The 16,092-nt window shown below is 47.6% G+C and overlaps 4 protein-coding genes across 4 annotated transcripts; 3 read left to right on the forward strand and 1 right to left on the reverse strand.

Moving 5' to 3' along the window:
* Positions 1 to 635: 635 nt before the first annotated feature.
* Positions 636 to 2,543, forward strand: N7473_013173 (ribonuclease H family protein; the record flags this gene model as incomplete). The annotated part of the gene is made up of 1 exon (XM_057159112.1): positions 636 to 2,543. One exon carries the CDS (start codon positions 636 to 638, stop codon positions 2,541 to 2,543), a length of 1,908 nt encoding a protein of 635 aa, XP_057002162.1.
* Positions 2,544 to 2,767: 224 nt separating this feature from the next.
* Positions 2,768 to 3,451, reverse strand: N7473_013174 (IBR finger domain protein; the record flags this gene model as incomplete). The annotated part of the gene is made up of 1 exon (XM_057159113.1): positions 2,768 to 3,451. The coding sequence occupies one exon, from the start codon at positions 3,449 to 3,451 to the stop codon at positions 2,768 to 2,770; it is 684 nt and encodes a 227-aa protein (XP_057002163.1).
* Positions 3,452 to 6,610: 3,159 nt separating this feature from the next.
* Positions 6,611 to 8,056, forward strand: N7473_013175 (uncharacterized protein; the record flags this gene model as incomplete). The annotated part of the gene is made up of 1 exon (XM_057159114.1): positions 6,611 to 8,056. One exon carries the CDS (start codon positions 6,611 to 6,613, stop codon positions 8,054 to 8,056), a length of 1,446 nt encoding a protein of 481 aa, XP_057002164.1.
* Positions 8,057 to 10,078: 2,022 nt separating this feature from the next.
* On the forward strand, positions 10,079 to 14,078 carry N7473_013176 (ATP-dependent helicase dcl2; the record flags this gene model as incomplete). Its single annotated transcript, XM_057159115.1, is given in 3 exon segments — positions 10,079 to 10,331; positions 10,381 to 10,510; positions 10,529 to 14,078. The coding sequence occupies 3 exon segments, from the start codon at positions 10,079 to 10,081 to the stop codon at positions 14,076 to 14,078; spliced, it is 3,933 nt and encodes a 1,310-aa protein (XP_057002165.1).
* Positions 14,079 to 16,092: the final 2,014 nt, after the last annotated feature.

Here is a 16,092-nt window from a genome sequence, read left to right on the forward strand (position 1 = left end):
ATGTAGGTCTATGAGTGAGGTGGGTTTCCAAGAGTGAAGCCGTAGGTTCTGGCGAGGTCTGTGATTCTTCATCTGACATTTGTGGCCTCTCCTGCATCTCTGTTTCAGGAATGTCGATCTCCGGTAAAGGTTGCGCATGCGGTTGAGTGTTTAGCCCTCGATCAATTATCTGATATGCACGCGCAAGGAGACGATGCTAGTTCCATTGTTCGCATGTACAGCCTTTCCACTGCACCCCACAGTTGTAACAAAACTGAGCACCGCAGCGACAGCTAGAACCATACTTGATTAGATCATCATATGCAGAAGTGGAAAGAAAAACAAGGGAAGGTGACGAAATTCGCCAGCAGGAGTAACAGCGTTGCCATCCATTCTCCCGCGCTGTTTCTAGAAGCAGTTGCAGGGGAGCGTCATTTGGACAATCCCCGGTATGCGCCCGTCCTTTGCAGTTTGTACAGGTTGTACGGCCGCAATCGGAACATGTGGCAACCTCATCCTCGATCTTCGATGTTGCGATGAATGCAGAGCACCCAGGGAAGTAGCAGTAGGTTCTATTCGGAGTTTCAAATTCGATTTTCTTCTTTTCATACTCCTTTACAAGGTCGGACTTGAGGAATATGCGAGCTATACTCGTAATGATGGGTTGTCCGCAGCAGCGTGGGGGAAAGAGAGATTCATCGGTCATAGCAGCGTTGAAACTACAGGAAGCTGCCCAGGTTGCAATCGAATGGGGTGAGAGCAACCTCGTGCAGTTCGAGGCGAAGAAGACCGAGGCGGTCTTGTTCACCCGCAAGCGTGGACAGGAGCTACGGAATCAAATTCAGCGGGCCCGCATCATGGTAGGAGGCCATTCAGTCTCATTTAACCACGAGGCCACCCGGTGGCTGGGGATCTGGCTAGACGCCGGCCTCACACTAAAGATGCACTATCAGACACGCCTTCGCAAGACCCGGAATGCAGAATCTCGGGTTCAATCCTTATGTCGCGTACAAGGCCTAGCGCCAGGCCTGGTCCATCGGATCCAGGTGGCTGCGGTACAGTCGGTAGCCCTGTACGGAGCAGAACTCTGGTGGCGCGGCCAAAAGGACTGTATCACGGGAATGCAGCGGATGATCAACAGACAAGCCCGTGCGATCACAGGAATGCTTAAGACCACACCCGTGGGTCTCTTGAATAGGGAAGCGGGTCTAACGCCGGCCGAGGTCCTCCTTGAGGGCCGTCAGCTGCGGTACACGGCTCGGCTGCTTAGCCTACCGGACGATAGTCCAGCCAGATCAATCCTCCCGGTTAGTTTTCGGGAGGGCGACCAACATGCGCAACCTGGGGAGCACACCCCTGGAAATCGACTCTGGGCCGAACCGCACGGCCGGGGACCATGGTCGTTAGGACAGCACCTAGCGCGACAACTAGCAAACATCCTCCCAGCCGATCCATCTGCGGGCTTCGAGAGCGCTCGGCGTGGTAATGGCAGCGGATTTCTAGGGAGGATCATTGTCCAAAGGACTGAGGACTCTCTCACCGCAGCGCGGACGGTGCAACCAGGCAGCGCGATTTGGTCAGATGGGTCGAGGCTCGAGAACGGCCGGACAGGAGCAGGGATTGCCTGGCAAGAGCCTTGCGGAGAGTGGAGGACCCGGAGCTTTCCCCTTGGAACGGGACGAGAAGTCTTTGATGCGGAGCTTGTGGGAGTCGTGCAGGCCCTCCAGGCCGCACTGAAAGTGGATGACAGTGGTCCAATCACAGTTCTGCTGGATTCCCAAGCCGCGATTGCGAGGCTGCGACACACGCAAGCAGGCCCCGGTCAGGAACTGACGCTTCGAGCTCACGCAGCAGCCAGAGCTCTACAGGAGCGAGGCCGAGAAACCATCATTCAATGGGTGCCCGGCCATGCCGGAATCGAGGGAAATGAGAAAGCTGATGAAGCGGCAAAGCTCGCGGCTAGTCGACCGGGGTGCCATCCAGAAGGAATCACAGGACTCTCACTGGCGTTTGTCAACCGGACGTGCACGGAGAACATCCAAAACCGCAAACAAGTCTGGCTCGCCCGAGATTTAGCAAAGCGTTCTCGCTATAAACAGCGAACCTATCGACCGTATCGAGGCTGGACACTGGACCCAGTCGCATCGCGAGCCCTGAAACCGCTGGCCACCCGCTTCTTCCAGTTAAAGAGCGGCCATGCGGCTATCGGAGCTCACCTCCACCAGATTCACGCACGGGAAAGCCCTGCGTGTGAGAAAGGCGATGCACCGAAAGAGACCGTGCATCACGTTCTCTTTGAATGTCGAGCGTGGCAGCACCAGCGAATCAAGCTGTACCGCGCGCTGGATCGAGCTGGGGTCACCAGACCGTCAGCAGCCGAAGAGTGCCCAGAAGGCAGGCTTCTTGGGGAACCGAAGGCAACAGAGGCCATCTTACAATTTTTGGCCATGACGAAGGCAGCCCTGCCTCAAGACCATCACCTGGCTTTGGCAGAGCGAGCTCGACGAGATGATGAATGGGGATTAGAGGACTTGGAGGAAACTGAGAGGATGGGGGAAGGATAGCAGGAAGGGTAGCCTAGGCACTCAGCCTAGGGGACACCCATCCCGGTTGAGACACCGAGGAGAGCCACAAAAGGCTCGAATGCCCTGCGCAAATAGGCGGCTTGGGGCGAGGAAAAGGACCTGACTGTATATACATGGGGCTCACGCCCAGGAACTCATAGCAGCGGGGGTCTGGAAACAGCTATACCAAGCGGAAACAGACCCAACCTCAGACCCGTGGTCTGTCATAGCTTTAGGGCTCGATACGGACAATAAACTTGATTAATAATAATAATAATAGCAGCGTTGAAAAGATCTCCCAGACAGTCACGACAATATCCATGACGACATGGTACACGAACCACGTTGACAAATTCCTTGTCTTCTGCACAAGCAACGCAGCGATGTATTCGTGATGGAGTCTGACGGATTCGTCGGTCAGCCCAAGCGGACGATTCGGCTTGCTCTCTTTCTGAACCGGTTTCGTCCAAGTGGTCAAATCTCTGGTAACCTTCAATGCCAGATACGTATAATATCTGGAGTTTAGACAGAGTCTCATCATCCAGGGCTGTTGAACCTGAGTTAGACAATAAGTCTTTCGCAGCGACAGAACGTTCACCATTCTCTGTCCAATGACGAGCAATATCCCCGTCTCTAGCGATTTCATCCTCTTCTACCTGGCTGTCAACCAAAATCTGCGCATCAGCCTGAACCGCGGTTGCGACGCTCATGGCCATCCGTCTATCAAAGAGCAGCTGGGACATGCTTTTCAATTCGTCATTTTGTAGCTGAAATGCCAGCTCTTCATCTGTAGGTTCTCGGCACTTTCCTTTCGAATATTCAGCGAGAAGGCTGACATCCTCAAGTTGCAGTTGAATGATCAAATTCGCCGTAGCTTGGTCAAACCCAGGTTCAAATACACAGTCCATTATAGCGACAAAGAAGAGAGATAATCCTTCGAGCAGCTCTAGGAATGGTGCATTGGTTGAGATGAGGAGGCAGGGGAGGAGGCACAGAGATAAGTTTTGAGCTTCACCGCAACTCCGGATTATTAAATAATAGTGCGGTTATGGTACATGTGACTTTCCGTCTTTTGTCGCCATGATGTCTTGAAGAGCAAAATACTAATCATTTGGCAAATACTGGATATGAAACCTGGAAAACCGTTCCAACTGAATGGAGAACCTTCGCCAGTGCCATGGAATTTCAGGTCGGATCGTCAAAGGCCAGTACAGCCTGGTACTAGTGAGCCAGTTGATATGATTGATTGATTTTCCAGACGGGATGAACGCTACTTCTCTAGGTCGCCTCACATCACGGTTTGTCTTTGCCCTTGTAAATTCCGATATCTCGTCATAAGAAATGAAAAATAGAAGGTATTGCGGCATACTCACCGCCCGGAATACTAGAGACTTCGAGAGATAATTGACAGGAAGTACAAATAAGCGGTGGGCGGTGGAGAGAGGAGTCGCAGCCAACCAATGAAATGTAACATCTATAAGCAACAGCAGGGCCCAGCAAAGAGACATTACATCTGCGCCTGCATCTATTGGTCGAAAAATAAAATCAGGTCATTCAGCCGCTTTGTAATGATCGAAGAGAGCGGTCTCAGCTATCGTTCCAGCCATGCAGGTGCTAAGTTGCTTACGGGATGATACATCAACTGATGTGGAGTGTAGGCTAGGTGCTAAGAAAGCATATGCAAGTGGGTCACATCGAATGCCTGTGACTGACTCTAAGCTTCACACAGTTGTACCTAGTCGATCAAACCATCCTATGAGCTGTCGTCGATATTATTCCCAATCCCCCACAGCGAACCATTAATTCCCTCGCCAATCTGTCTTTTCCGAAATAGATATGGAGCAGACCTAGCGTCCAAGCTATAAAAATCGGACCCCTTAGGAAGCTCTCTCGTCCTCTCAAACAGATATCCTTCAGTGGCGGCATCTCTATTGACTAGCATCAATGAACCTCCGCTAATCTCCTCTCCTGCAAAAGAACTTCCCTCTGCTACTAAGCTTTGAGCAACACGCTAGACGGACAATGACACTTAGTCTCTCCGTACCTGAAACACTCTTGTAAAGGATTGAAAAGGAGTGTAACATACAGTAGACTTCAGATATTGATTATGAACAGCGGTCTGATAACTGTACGCAATTCCTAAGATGTTATATTCCGTTTCTTTTTCAGCAGCTCACTCTGTCTTCGACTACAAAGTCTACATCCGTTGTAAGTGTCTACTGTATTCACACATCATCATTATGCTTTTCTGATGTTCTGGAGGTTTCAGCCGCTCTTTCCCACTCAGTTCTGGTGCTTTCCACGGTTGGAACTGTTGGAAAAATGATAGATCTCCAAGAAAAAGATGTAAGATGACACGAAGAACAGCCTGAAACAGATATGGAAATTGGTTGCCCTTCTTCCGACTCAACAAACTGCATTTAGAAATCATGCCGTGTGTTCTACCGCAAGTTCCCCAAGGATGGCTTCTCACGCTTAGCCTGGATTGCAATGTAGGCATAGTACCTCCTGGTATTTATCCAGTGGATATGAAGGTACGGTGTGCAAAAGAATTCCGGCGTAGAGGCAGCATTGTCGAGATAAAATTTGACAGAATATATTTGAAAGTTAAGCTTAATATGAGGCCCTTGAGCGTGGCTGCCGGGAGGACAGTGAGCGTGGGGAATTGGGGGGGGTTACGCATATGGCTTGCAGAGATGCCGAAAGACTTCATAGGGCAATCCATGCATCTCCCTGCATACGCAGCTCGTACTCGCCTTACCATACTATTTTAAATTCTTTCTATATGATCAATATACTAAGAAAATACAAGATTCATTCACAGTATGCTTTATTGGTGACTCCCGCATTGGTGGCCTCCCGCATTGGTGGCCTCTCGCATTGGCGGCCTCCCGCATTGGTGGCCTCTCGCATTGGTGGCCTCCCGCATTGGTGGCCTCTCGCATTGGTGGCCTCCCGCATTGGTGGCCTCCCGCATTGGTGGCCTCTCGCATTGGCGGCCTCCGCATTGGTGGCCTCCCGCATTGGTGGCCCCCCGCAATCACTCCCCCGAAAATTGTTTGGCCTATTACATTATCCTGGAATACGCCTAGAATGTTAGAGGTGAAATGTCGACAGGGCCATTGATTGAGCGTGAACTGTGTGAAGTCTCTGTTGCGGCCAGACTATTTACTAGCTCAACTGAATAACGAATTCGATGTCATAATAAAACCATTTTGATCTTGAGCAATTAGTTTATTGACCTACCTTTAAGACATGGCATAGTGGATAAATCTCGACTGTACATTACTCGACCACAGCAAATAGAGTCAGACCCTCATATCCAACTTACTCAATATCAGTGGACACGTGAGGATACATGTCCAATTTTGAGAACTTTTGGCATATGGAGGGCTCGGTCAATGAGGTTGCTTGGTTTGCCTGCAGATAATTGCAAACTTTCGCAGATGAGTCGAGGCGTAGAATTTGGTGATTTTGGTTTTTGAATCAGGATGATTGTCTACGATGGATGACTTTTCAAGAACTTGATTGATTGCCAGTTGCCGAAGTCGATTAACATATTTGTTGAGTTTATTCAATAATAAGACCATTCTAAATTTATCTTTCACCGTCTTTGTCTCTTGGTCACAACGATACTATTTCAAAATTCCTCAGTACGAAGTCAAATGAGGTGCATACTGGTAATTTCTGTATTGCCTGTACTTTGATACGATACATTATTGACAGCATTGGGATCAATCGTCCCGCTCTTCCATCTTAAAGGTACTTCTTTGTAGAAGAACTCAGCCCAACCTTGCATGACTCATTATCTAGGGCGCCCTTGATAGAGCTCTTACGAACATTACGAAGCCGAAAGATGACACATCACTATATATCGTATTGAAGAAACGTTCACTCTTTTTTGTATCCATTGGCACTCTTCGTGCGGAGCTCCATTATTTTGGTACCAGTGTGCTAAGGGGCGAATGAGTATCTGTCTCTCATATCGATTTTGAAAGAAGTTTGCTTCTGGTGTCACTTAATCTTCGATATCACACTTGTGTGCTTCTCACTGAAACACGCTCAAAATGTCGAATGCCATCTATCTTATTGTTTTCATAGCTACCACCGTTTTGATCTCTTACCATCTCTGGCATTCTCGGCTCCTCCCACGGGCTGCACAGCCGGAAATATCTGTTGGCTTTGGCATTGAACACATTTCAGATCCTATCTTATGTCATCAGCTCATCGAGTGCAAGCAAGCTCGAGGCTCCAAGCCGAAACGACTCTCAATCCAGAAGGCAAGGGCTCCACCAAACCAAAGGCTCCGCAATGTGTTCAACATCGACAACGGCTTCACGAGTACTGATCCCATATTCGTGGACAAGTTTGTGCGCGAGGCTAGTCAACGGATCAAGCTGGGATCTCTCGAGTGGTTGAAATTGGGTCTGATGCTCCTGCACACATCAAGACAGTGGATCTCTGTTGGCTTTAACACTGACAGCTGGAAAAGCAGGCAGTGCAATTCCGTACCGCCCAGCCCGCCTGCGAGCCACTGCTCTGACAAGTTAGACATCACGAGCCTGGTGCAAGTATTGACACTGAAGGCTACCCTCGCAACAGTCCTCAAAGGAGAGGCAGAAAATTGTCCCAAAGATTTCGAAATGCTGCACTTGGCTCAACAGATCAACAGAGGCTGGATACAATCGAAAATTAACACCTGGGCTGGGGATGATATCCGTGGTATTGACTTCCAACACAACGATCCACTCAGAACTACTCTTAACGCACTATTTCCGCAAGCCGGCCCCGAACAAAACCCACTGAACTTACTCCTTCCGTCATTTGAGACCATGTGGAGAGTCGTCTTACGTGCGCTATTAGAGCTCAAGTTTCAATCAGGTCGCGATCACCCCGAATGGGGAAAAGCGATTGAGACATTTTGTCGGGACCCAACCAAGGCAAAGTTTGAGAAACGTCCAACCTTGCGAGAAGATCTATCAACAACGGCCGATGCCAAGGGCGATGTTCAGTCGAATCGAGGAGTGGAGCCGTCGGTAAAAGACATTGTTATGGAAGCATTGAGGCTGTATCCTCCGACTCGGCGAATCTACCGGGCGTATGAGTGGGAGGACACCACGGCAAAATACGGGCCTGGAAACCTGCGTGAAGTTGAAGCAGTCGGCCGAACTTCATCTAAGATCATCGCGGCAGATATCGAAGCTTGCCATTTGAGAAGCGATATTTGGGGCCCGGGGGCTGCAAGATTCGACCCGAGCCGGTGGATGAACATAACTCCGGATCAAAAGTCCGCCTTTATGCCTTTTGGCTACGGTGTATGCGAGTGTCCTGCCAAGGCAGTATTCGGACCGTGGATGATAGCGATATTGGTGGGCGCTCTGCTTTCCGCCCTAGATGACGACGGGTGGACTCTGTGGTGTGCCGATGATCGTGTGATGAGATGCCTCGCTTCAGAAGAAAGACTCATGATGGGGAGGGACGCCTACGACGAGTTGAAAATTTTTCGTTCTTAGAAATATTGAGTGAATGTTCTCGTAGATCCTCTAGTCTCATGACTTCACACGTGCTTCCCTTTCCGTGGCTTCGTAGGTCTCCCATGACCGGAACCCTAGATCAAATCGACAGAATCTCTGTTATCGTGTTAAAACACCCCTGCTTCGGCATTTCTGGTCATTCGTGCTCATATCGCCCTGCAGAGGTGTCGGCCCAAGTGGTCATAGGATGTTGAGTGAGTTCCGTACTCCCACTCATAGCCTTTTACGTGCTGTTCCTAAAGAAGCGCGAAGCACTTGTCCTGAGCTAAAAAGCATTTTACATTGACATGCAACACCAGGGCCAGGGAATTTTCAATAGCATCTCGTAGCGTTCATAGCTGGATGGATCGTTGTATGGCTGTGGAGCTAATGCGCGGCCCGGTACTACCCTTGGGCTTAGATATGAATTGTCTGGTGCAGGAAGTGTCCTTCTTTCCAACCAATCTTTTGACGCGGCAACGATACTATCGATATAAGACTCATCAACCCGAGAGTCTACCATATTCGGATTAGGAGAGAGGGTTAGCCATCAACTTGATGCCCAGTTAGGGACCTTCAACTTCCCCCATACTCTCCTTTGCGCTTTCAGGAGCCATCATAAAATGAACAGAGATGATAAAAAGCTCACAGATGCCGAGACTCCTCTCCACAATCTGCAGCCTATCACAGCTGTTTTCAAGAGTGGTACAGATCCAATTGTCTCAGTGGAATTTTCCGTGTCATTATGATTGCGCTGTCCCTGCTGATACCGTTGCAAATGATCTCTTTGCAGTCCCATGGCTCAGACAGAGATTATCCCGTGCCTTTCAAGAGATCTGGATAATGAGTCTGTCTCTACGACTATATCGATACGCCGACCACTCTCCAATCTCAATAACTCTAGGATATAGATTATTTTGCAGATGGGTCGCTATAATTGCCTTTGAATATACATCAGAGCTGGTAAGCCGTTTCTAAACCTCCCCTTTCTTCCAGGTTTTGCATTTCCAAAGCGACAAGTTCTGGCCGTCCCAAAATTTGGATGGATATTTCTCTTACTCAACGTAGCATCTCTCGAGTTTCATCACACTCTGCTATAACCACAAGGTGCGACACACAACTCAGTACAAGACTTCGGCTTTGAGGGAGATGTCTGCATTATCAATACGGACCACGTGGCAGTCTAGCCATACTCTACTAAACTCGGTTTAGTAACCAATAATACCCTGCCCTGCTCGGACTTAGTTTCCAGTTTCATCAACAGCAGTGCTTTTGTCTAAGTAAAGCAAGACTGGTTCCGGCGGCGGACTATTTCTCACATCGGACAATTACTGTATTAGAAGTTTGAAGGCCCGGTACACTTTCACGATGACGCCCAACAAGAAAGGTCCGCGGGTATAGGCAAATGAGGATCTTTGAAGCAATGCGCCTTGTATTTAGAGAAGGAAGAACGCCAACGATTACAAGGTTTTCTGAAATGGCGAAGAAACGCTGTTGAGGAGGCCCGTGCATTTGACTGAGTCCCCTGCTCCCCAGTCCACGTTGCATGATTCCATTGGCTTGATAGTCTTTCCATGGCGCATATTAAGTCAGCACCATTAGACCGGTGAAGAGAATGGTGTTAAGTCAATCCTCTTCCCATTATATGAAGAACAAAGATTCAAGCACCCCCGTGTCAGTCGTGAATTCAACAAGATTTTCAGTCAACATGGACAACTTTCAGCCGCGCAGCTACCAACTCGAAATGTTTGACTTGAGCATGAAGGAAAATATAATAGCTGTCGTAAGATCTATGCCCGACTACGTCGATCCTGTACCCGAGTTTAATGCTGAGATGATTAGATGCCCACGGGAAGCGGAAAAACTTACATGTATGCCCTACATCATTATTTGCCCCATGGCCCTCGAGATGACCTTTCAGCTAGAGCTAGTATGCGAATCATGGCGGAACTGGAACGCTGTCAGAAACATCAGGTAAGCAAATTCTAGAAGCGAAATTGGACTAGGTATTGACTCCATGAGATGGTGTGGTTCCTCGCACCGACAAAAGTCTTGTGCAGCCAACAGTTGGCTTATCTTTCAAAACACATGCCCGCAGTCAGCATGAGAGCGCTGACAGGGGATGATGGAGTCGACTGTTGGAGCAACCAAGCTATATGGAATAGAGTCCTCCAGGGCATGAAAGTGGTTATCTCTACCCATGCTGTACTTGCGGATGCGCTCACACACGGTTTCATACAACTGCCGCAGCTAGCGCTGATAGTTTTCGATGAGGGTATGAGCTGCAAAGACAAATATTTACTAAAGATCTAACAGTGAACTAGCTCATCATTGCATGAAGTCACATCCAGGGAACCGCATAATGCGCGACTTCTATCATAAGGTCAAAGGGGAACATGCGACCGTACCCAGCATCCTTGGACTAACAGCCGCAGTTGATGTAGCAAAGATTGGGTAGGCTGAGTCATACAGCGGAACAAAATTTGAAGCTAACGATTTTCTAAGGCAGCTTGAACAGAATCTAGATGCGACTTGCCGAACCCCATTGATTCACCAGCAAGAACTGACTGCACATGTTCCTCAACGGAGTTTTACTAAGATTACTTACACCCAAAACTTCGATGGCTCTGTAAATCCACCTTTATATCTGCATAAGCTTGAAAAGATCGTCAAAACACTACATGAGAACGGAGAGAGAGACCGCCACGCCATTCCTAGCAGCCTCTCAAAGCTCCCTGCAAAAGCTCGTGCCATTTGGTGTCAATTAGGCACCTGGGCATTACAATACTACATAAATATGAACCTTTCACATTTTTCCAGCCACTTCGCCATGAATGAAAACTTCTCCTCGGAAAGACCGCCTGACCAAGAACTAACAGCTTTAATGGCTCTTCTGAGAAGTGAGCTAGAAGGTCATGTTGCCCATTTGCATGTACCTGGCAACATCTCCGATAAAGTTGAACGGCTCATGTCCTTTTTGAAGGAGAAATCCCGCCCAGACTTTTCGGGGATCATTTTCGTCCGGGAAAGGGTGACTGCCTATGTCCTTTCAGCTCTGCTTAATACACATCCATTGACTCAAAATGGATATCGATGCGCACCCTGTGTGAGCAGCACTGCTCACTCTGAGTCATGGGCCAAGCATGATACTTTACCTTTCGAAAAACTTGAGACCCTAGTATCACAGTTCCGCAGCGGCTTGACAAATTTGATCATTGCTACCAGCGTTCTTGAGGAGGGTATCGATATCCCAGCCTGTCATCTTGTCATTTCATTTGACAGCCCAGACAACATTATATCTTTCACCCAACGCCAGGGTCGAGCACGACAGTACGTTTCTGAATTTGCTGCAATGGAAGCAAAAGAAGCCGGATCTACATTTGTGACTTCAACACTGTGGAATGATCTTGAAAAGCAATTGCAAAGTATATGCCTGGACTACGAGCGATCTGCTCAGATAGTAGAAGTGGGCGACGAGCACTCAGAAGAGATTCTCCCACGGTTTAGGATACATACAGGGTTTGAATCCTTTTGCTTGACTACCCCTGTGTGGCTAACGCTAACGAAAGCAAATTTCCTTCGCAGGGCTTTGCTGACGAGTGAAAATGCCATACCTCACCTGTATCATTTTTGCACAACTTTACGGAGTGGAAGACCTGGCGAAAATCATCCAGCATTCTCTTACGAGAAAAACGTATCAGAACTTACTCGGTCAACGGTTTACATGCCAAGTGGTATAGACCGTTCTTTGAGAGTTGTGAAAGGTCACCACTGGTGGAAAACCGAGCGGGCAGCCCGTCAGGATGCCGCATTTCAAGCGGTCGTGGCCTTGCACAGACAGGGTCTCATCAACGACCATCTCCTGCCATTGTTCTCCGATAATGCGGGTGTGGAAGCGGTTTATGACAGTGAAGTTCTCTCACAGCTACCCACATGTTCGAATTTACACAAGTTTTGGAAGGAAATCCCTGGACCCTGGATGGAAAGAACCATGTACAAATGCCGCATTGACTTTGTCGAGAATGGGGAAAACCGGCCGGAATTATCAATGGCGCTCTTTACGCCTGTCAAGCTCCCCCTGACTGCGGATTTGAATCTTTACTTGGACGCCAAGACAACCTTCACTACAATTTTGCAGCCTCTGAACATCGAAATGGCACTTACCCCATCCACAAGGGTCCTGCTAAAGAAGATAACGACTCTATTTATCAAATCAACACGCGTACGTCCTCTACAAGGCCACTACCCAGAGTTCCTCCCATTTTTTACTCCAGATCTTCCCATGCAAGAGCTAGAGGAGTGGCTGCTTGTCAATCATGGATCGTTTGTTATACGTACTGGACAAACTAAAATCCCGATACTCTTTCCCTCCGGATTGATCCGCAGTCCCAGCCTTCACTTTGCTCCCCATACTTTCGTGCGATGGGTTCGGGACCCGGCCACAAAAGAGCTCTCCATTATATGCCAAAAATTTAGGAGAAGAAAAAACCTGCTCTGGCAAGCTTCGTCATCCAGCGGACTGTCATTTGAGTCAGGCGGCCCCAAAACGGCGTGTGTAGCTGCCACAGATTGCATCATTGACTTCCTTCCTTGGGAGCTGAGTTTGGCTAGCCTCGCAATTCCACATATTATTCAGCTTCTGCATCAATACCTGATGGCACATGACTTACGGATCAAGATCTTCAACGATCTTCCTATGATCAATTCCAGCTTACTTATGGAGGCTATCACGACGCCTGCTTCTCAATGGCCAATTAATTATCAGCAGCTAGAGTTCTTCGGTGACTCTATCCTCAAGCTTGTGGTTGTTATGCATGTGTTCTATAAGTATCCTCTGTGGCACGAAGGTTATCTGTCAAAGTTCAAGGACCTGCTGGTCTCGAATGAGAGATTGACGCGGGCAGCCGTCCATGCTCATCTCGAAAGGTTTATCTGCGCGGATTTCGTCACGTGGAAACACCCCATCTTTTCACCGATCATGGATCAAGATCAAACCCAGAATAGGACACTTCCCAGAAAAGCTTTTGCTGATGTCCTCGAAGCCCTGACGGCGGCTGCCTACGAATGTGGTGGGATTACGCTTTCCCAACAGCTTCTTGGCATTTTTATCCCGGAAATTGCGGACATCTCAAGCGCACCTCAGAGCGCGCAAAAGGACTATGATGCGTTCTCAGCTCACTTGAATCAGAAGATTGATCTGTTGCTGGCATTCAAGTTCAAGAACCGGGCTCTAATCTGGGAAGCACTCACGCACCCATCATGGCAAAGAGACAGCTCAACCGGATCCTATCAGCGGCTCGAATTTCTGGGAGACGCGGTTCTTGATTTTCTGGTCTCCAAAAATCTTTATAAGCGGTGTCCAAAGCTGGCCGAAGGCCGAATGTCGGAATTGCGTGCAGCCCTGGTAAACGCAGACTTCTTGGCTTTCCTTTGTATGGAACTCACCTTGCTCGAGCCATGTTGTCACAGCTCAACTTCAAGGTCGGACCTGTCCGAACTGACGACCCAAACGAAAGTCATTTCCTTATGGACTTTCATGCGCCATGATGCCCCAGACCTTATCAAGATCCAGGCTTTATGCAACACGCGGTATCAATTACTGGGCGACAAGATCAAAAGAAACTTGGTGAATCATGTCCCGTATCCTTGGGCGATGCTCGCTCAGTTGGGGCCATCCAAGTTCTACTCAGATCTTGTCGAGAGTACAATCGGCGCAATATTTGTTGACAGTGGAGAGTGCTTGGATACATGCGAACGCTTTCTAGAAAGGCTTGGTTTGTTAGACTATCTGGAGCGCTTCGTGGGGCAAGAGAAACACCTCGAACACCCGATCAGCACACTGCATCGGATGTCTGGAACGCAAACCCCGGATCTTCAGTCCCAAGAAATGGACAATGGGCTTCACAGAGCTTCTGTATGGCTGAGAAGTGAGAGGATTGCGTCAGTCGAAAACTGTTCCACCAAGAGCCAGGCTATTGTGATGGCTGCAGATGCGGCCATTATCTTTCTTTCTAATGCTTAAATGGACAGCAAAAGTATCACAATCTTTGTCTGCTTTAATAATAGCATATAAATATATGAAAATATTTTTTTTGTCTTTGGCCTTGAGTTATGAGAGGATGGCAAGTCCTACGCGAGTTGTTACCCGTTCCAATATCTACATAGTAGTATAATCTTGGCGCTTCCCCGAAATTTCAAAAAAACTAGTAAACGGTAAGAGCGATGAGAGATTATGCGCGTTGGCCGGCTTTGGGTTCTGTCTATACATCAACGCCTACGCTCAGGGTTCCTGAAGTATGCTAAAGTGCAAACAATGCTAACATCGCTAAGCCCTTTAACTACAACTTACGCGTTGTTCTACTGTTATTTTCAAATATTTTGAAAACAGCAATGCCCCTATCATGAGATTTCTGTTGAAATTAGTCAGAACGGAGTAAATCCAGGTAATATGTTTCATAGGAAGAAGATGGGTTGCTGGGCGGCAGTGGTAAACACATATTTCCCCACTAAATTCATACGAAATACTGAATGTCATTCAGTGTGATTCTTTCCAGGGTGATTAAATACTGAAATACGTATTCTAAAGTCAAGGAATTCTTGTTAGATTTTTCAATCTCTTGATGCCAGTTACAGTACGCGAGACAGGTAGCAAGTCTATCGAGCATTATTTCCATATGTATTCCTGCGCAAAAAGGGGAAAAAATCTTTAAGTTCCTTTATTGAGTGAAGTGTGAGTATAGTTCGAGGCGTAGAGCAATCTTGAAGCAGCAGACGACAACTCGGAGCGAAAATTGTGTCTGGAGCTGTTGGTCATTTTGGTGGTCACCTGGATATAAAATTCGCATATTGCCAGCTCTCATCAACGGTCACAATGTTGAATTGCCCACGTGATTACTGAATTTCAACTCCTGACAAATTGCCCTTGCCGCCAAATGATGAGCTATCTTCTCCCTCTGTGCAACTCTGGCACTGGGCCAACAAATTTGGACTTGAACAAACAATTCTTCAAGCCACCGATCCAGATTTTGACCTATCAAAAATCAATGACGGGTAGAACAATCACCAGTCCAGATGCCAATCGACGTGTTAATGCATTTGCTCATGACTGCATACATCCTGTATGTTCGTAAGGTTCTGTAATCGTTAGCGGGATCACTACATACTTAATCTTCTCACGATTTCAGCAACCCCATTTTCAATAGCAAGCACATCAGTCGCGTAAAGCTGGATTTGCCAAGACAAGTTTCAAGTCAATTTTCGCCGTACTGAGGAAATAACCTTAGATAACAAACCTCACTAAATGGAAAATAAAATCCCGTTTCCCCTGTCGCCTAATAACCAAGACTATCATCTAAGTCCCTCTTGAAAGTTGTCTCAAGGGCAAATGTATTGTTTTTTTACGATCTTTCTATTAAGGATTTCTTGCCTCAGACTAGATGAATACCTTCTCAAATAAAAGAAATTGAACTTGTATCTTTTATCGATTCATGTATATCTTGGCCAGAGTCTCTGGGAATTGGCTCGAGGTCTTCACAGTGGTATTGCAAATCGGTATAACTAAGAAAGACAAATTGAGATCACTCCAAATTTTCTCGTTCACTGTGTTGTCAACATTGATACTAGTTATACTAAAGAAAATTGATGCAAAGTCAAATGAGGTGTACATAATACCTTTCTCTATACGGACTGTGTTTTTCATAGACATAATTAGAGCATTGCCACGTGTAAGATCACCTATGGCGCTTCTGAGAAGGCTCTTACAAAAATGGCATAGCCGAGAGATGACACGTCACCATCTGACAAGATACACAGTCGTATTATGGGCCTCTTTTGTCCTTGGCAGAGTACAAGCGATATATTTTGCATAAGTCGGGCTTCCGTGCATCTGACAATGAATGCGAATTTTCCCTCCCATTTCCTTTTTTCATTTTAGAATGGAGTTTAAAAAGGTCGATGGGGGAGGTCACCCAGATTACATCTTCACCACTCTTCGTTATCATCGACTTGAAACTGCTCACATTTTGCCTGGGAGCATC

Source organism: Penicillium subrubescens, assembly GCF_028828155.1.
Source record: "Penicillium subrubescens strain IBT 31985 chromosome Unknown utg000013l_segment0_segment0, whole genome shotgun sequence".
Taxonomy (NCBI): Eukaryota; Fungi; Ascomycota; class Eurotiomycetes; order Eurotiales; family Aspergillaceae; genus Penicillium; species Penicillium subrubescens.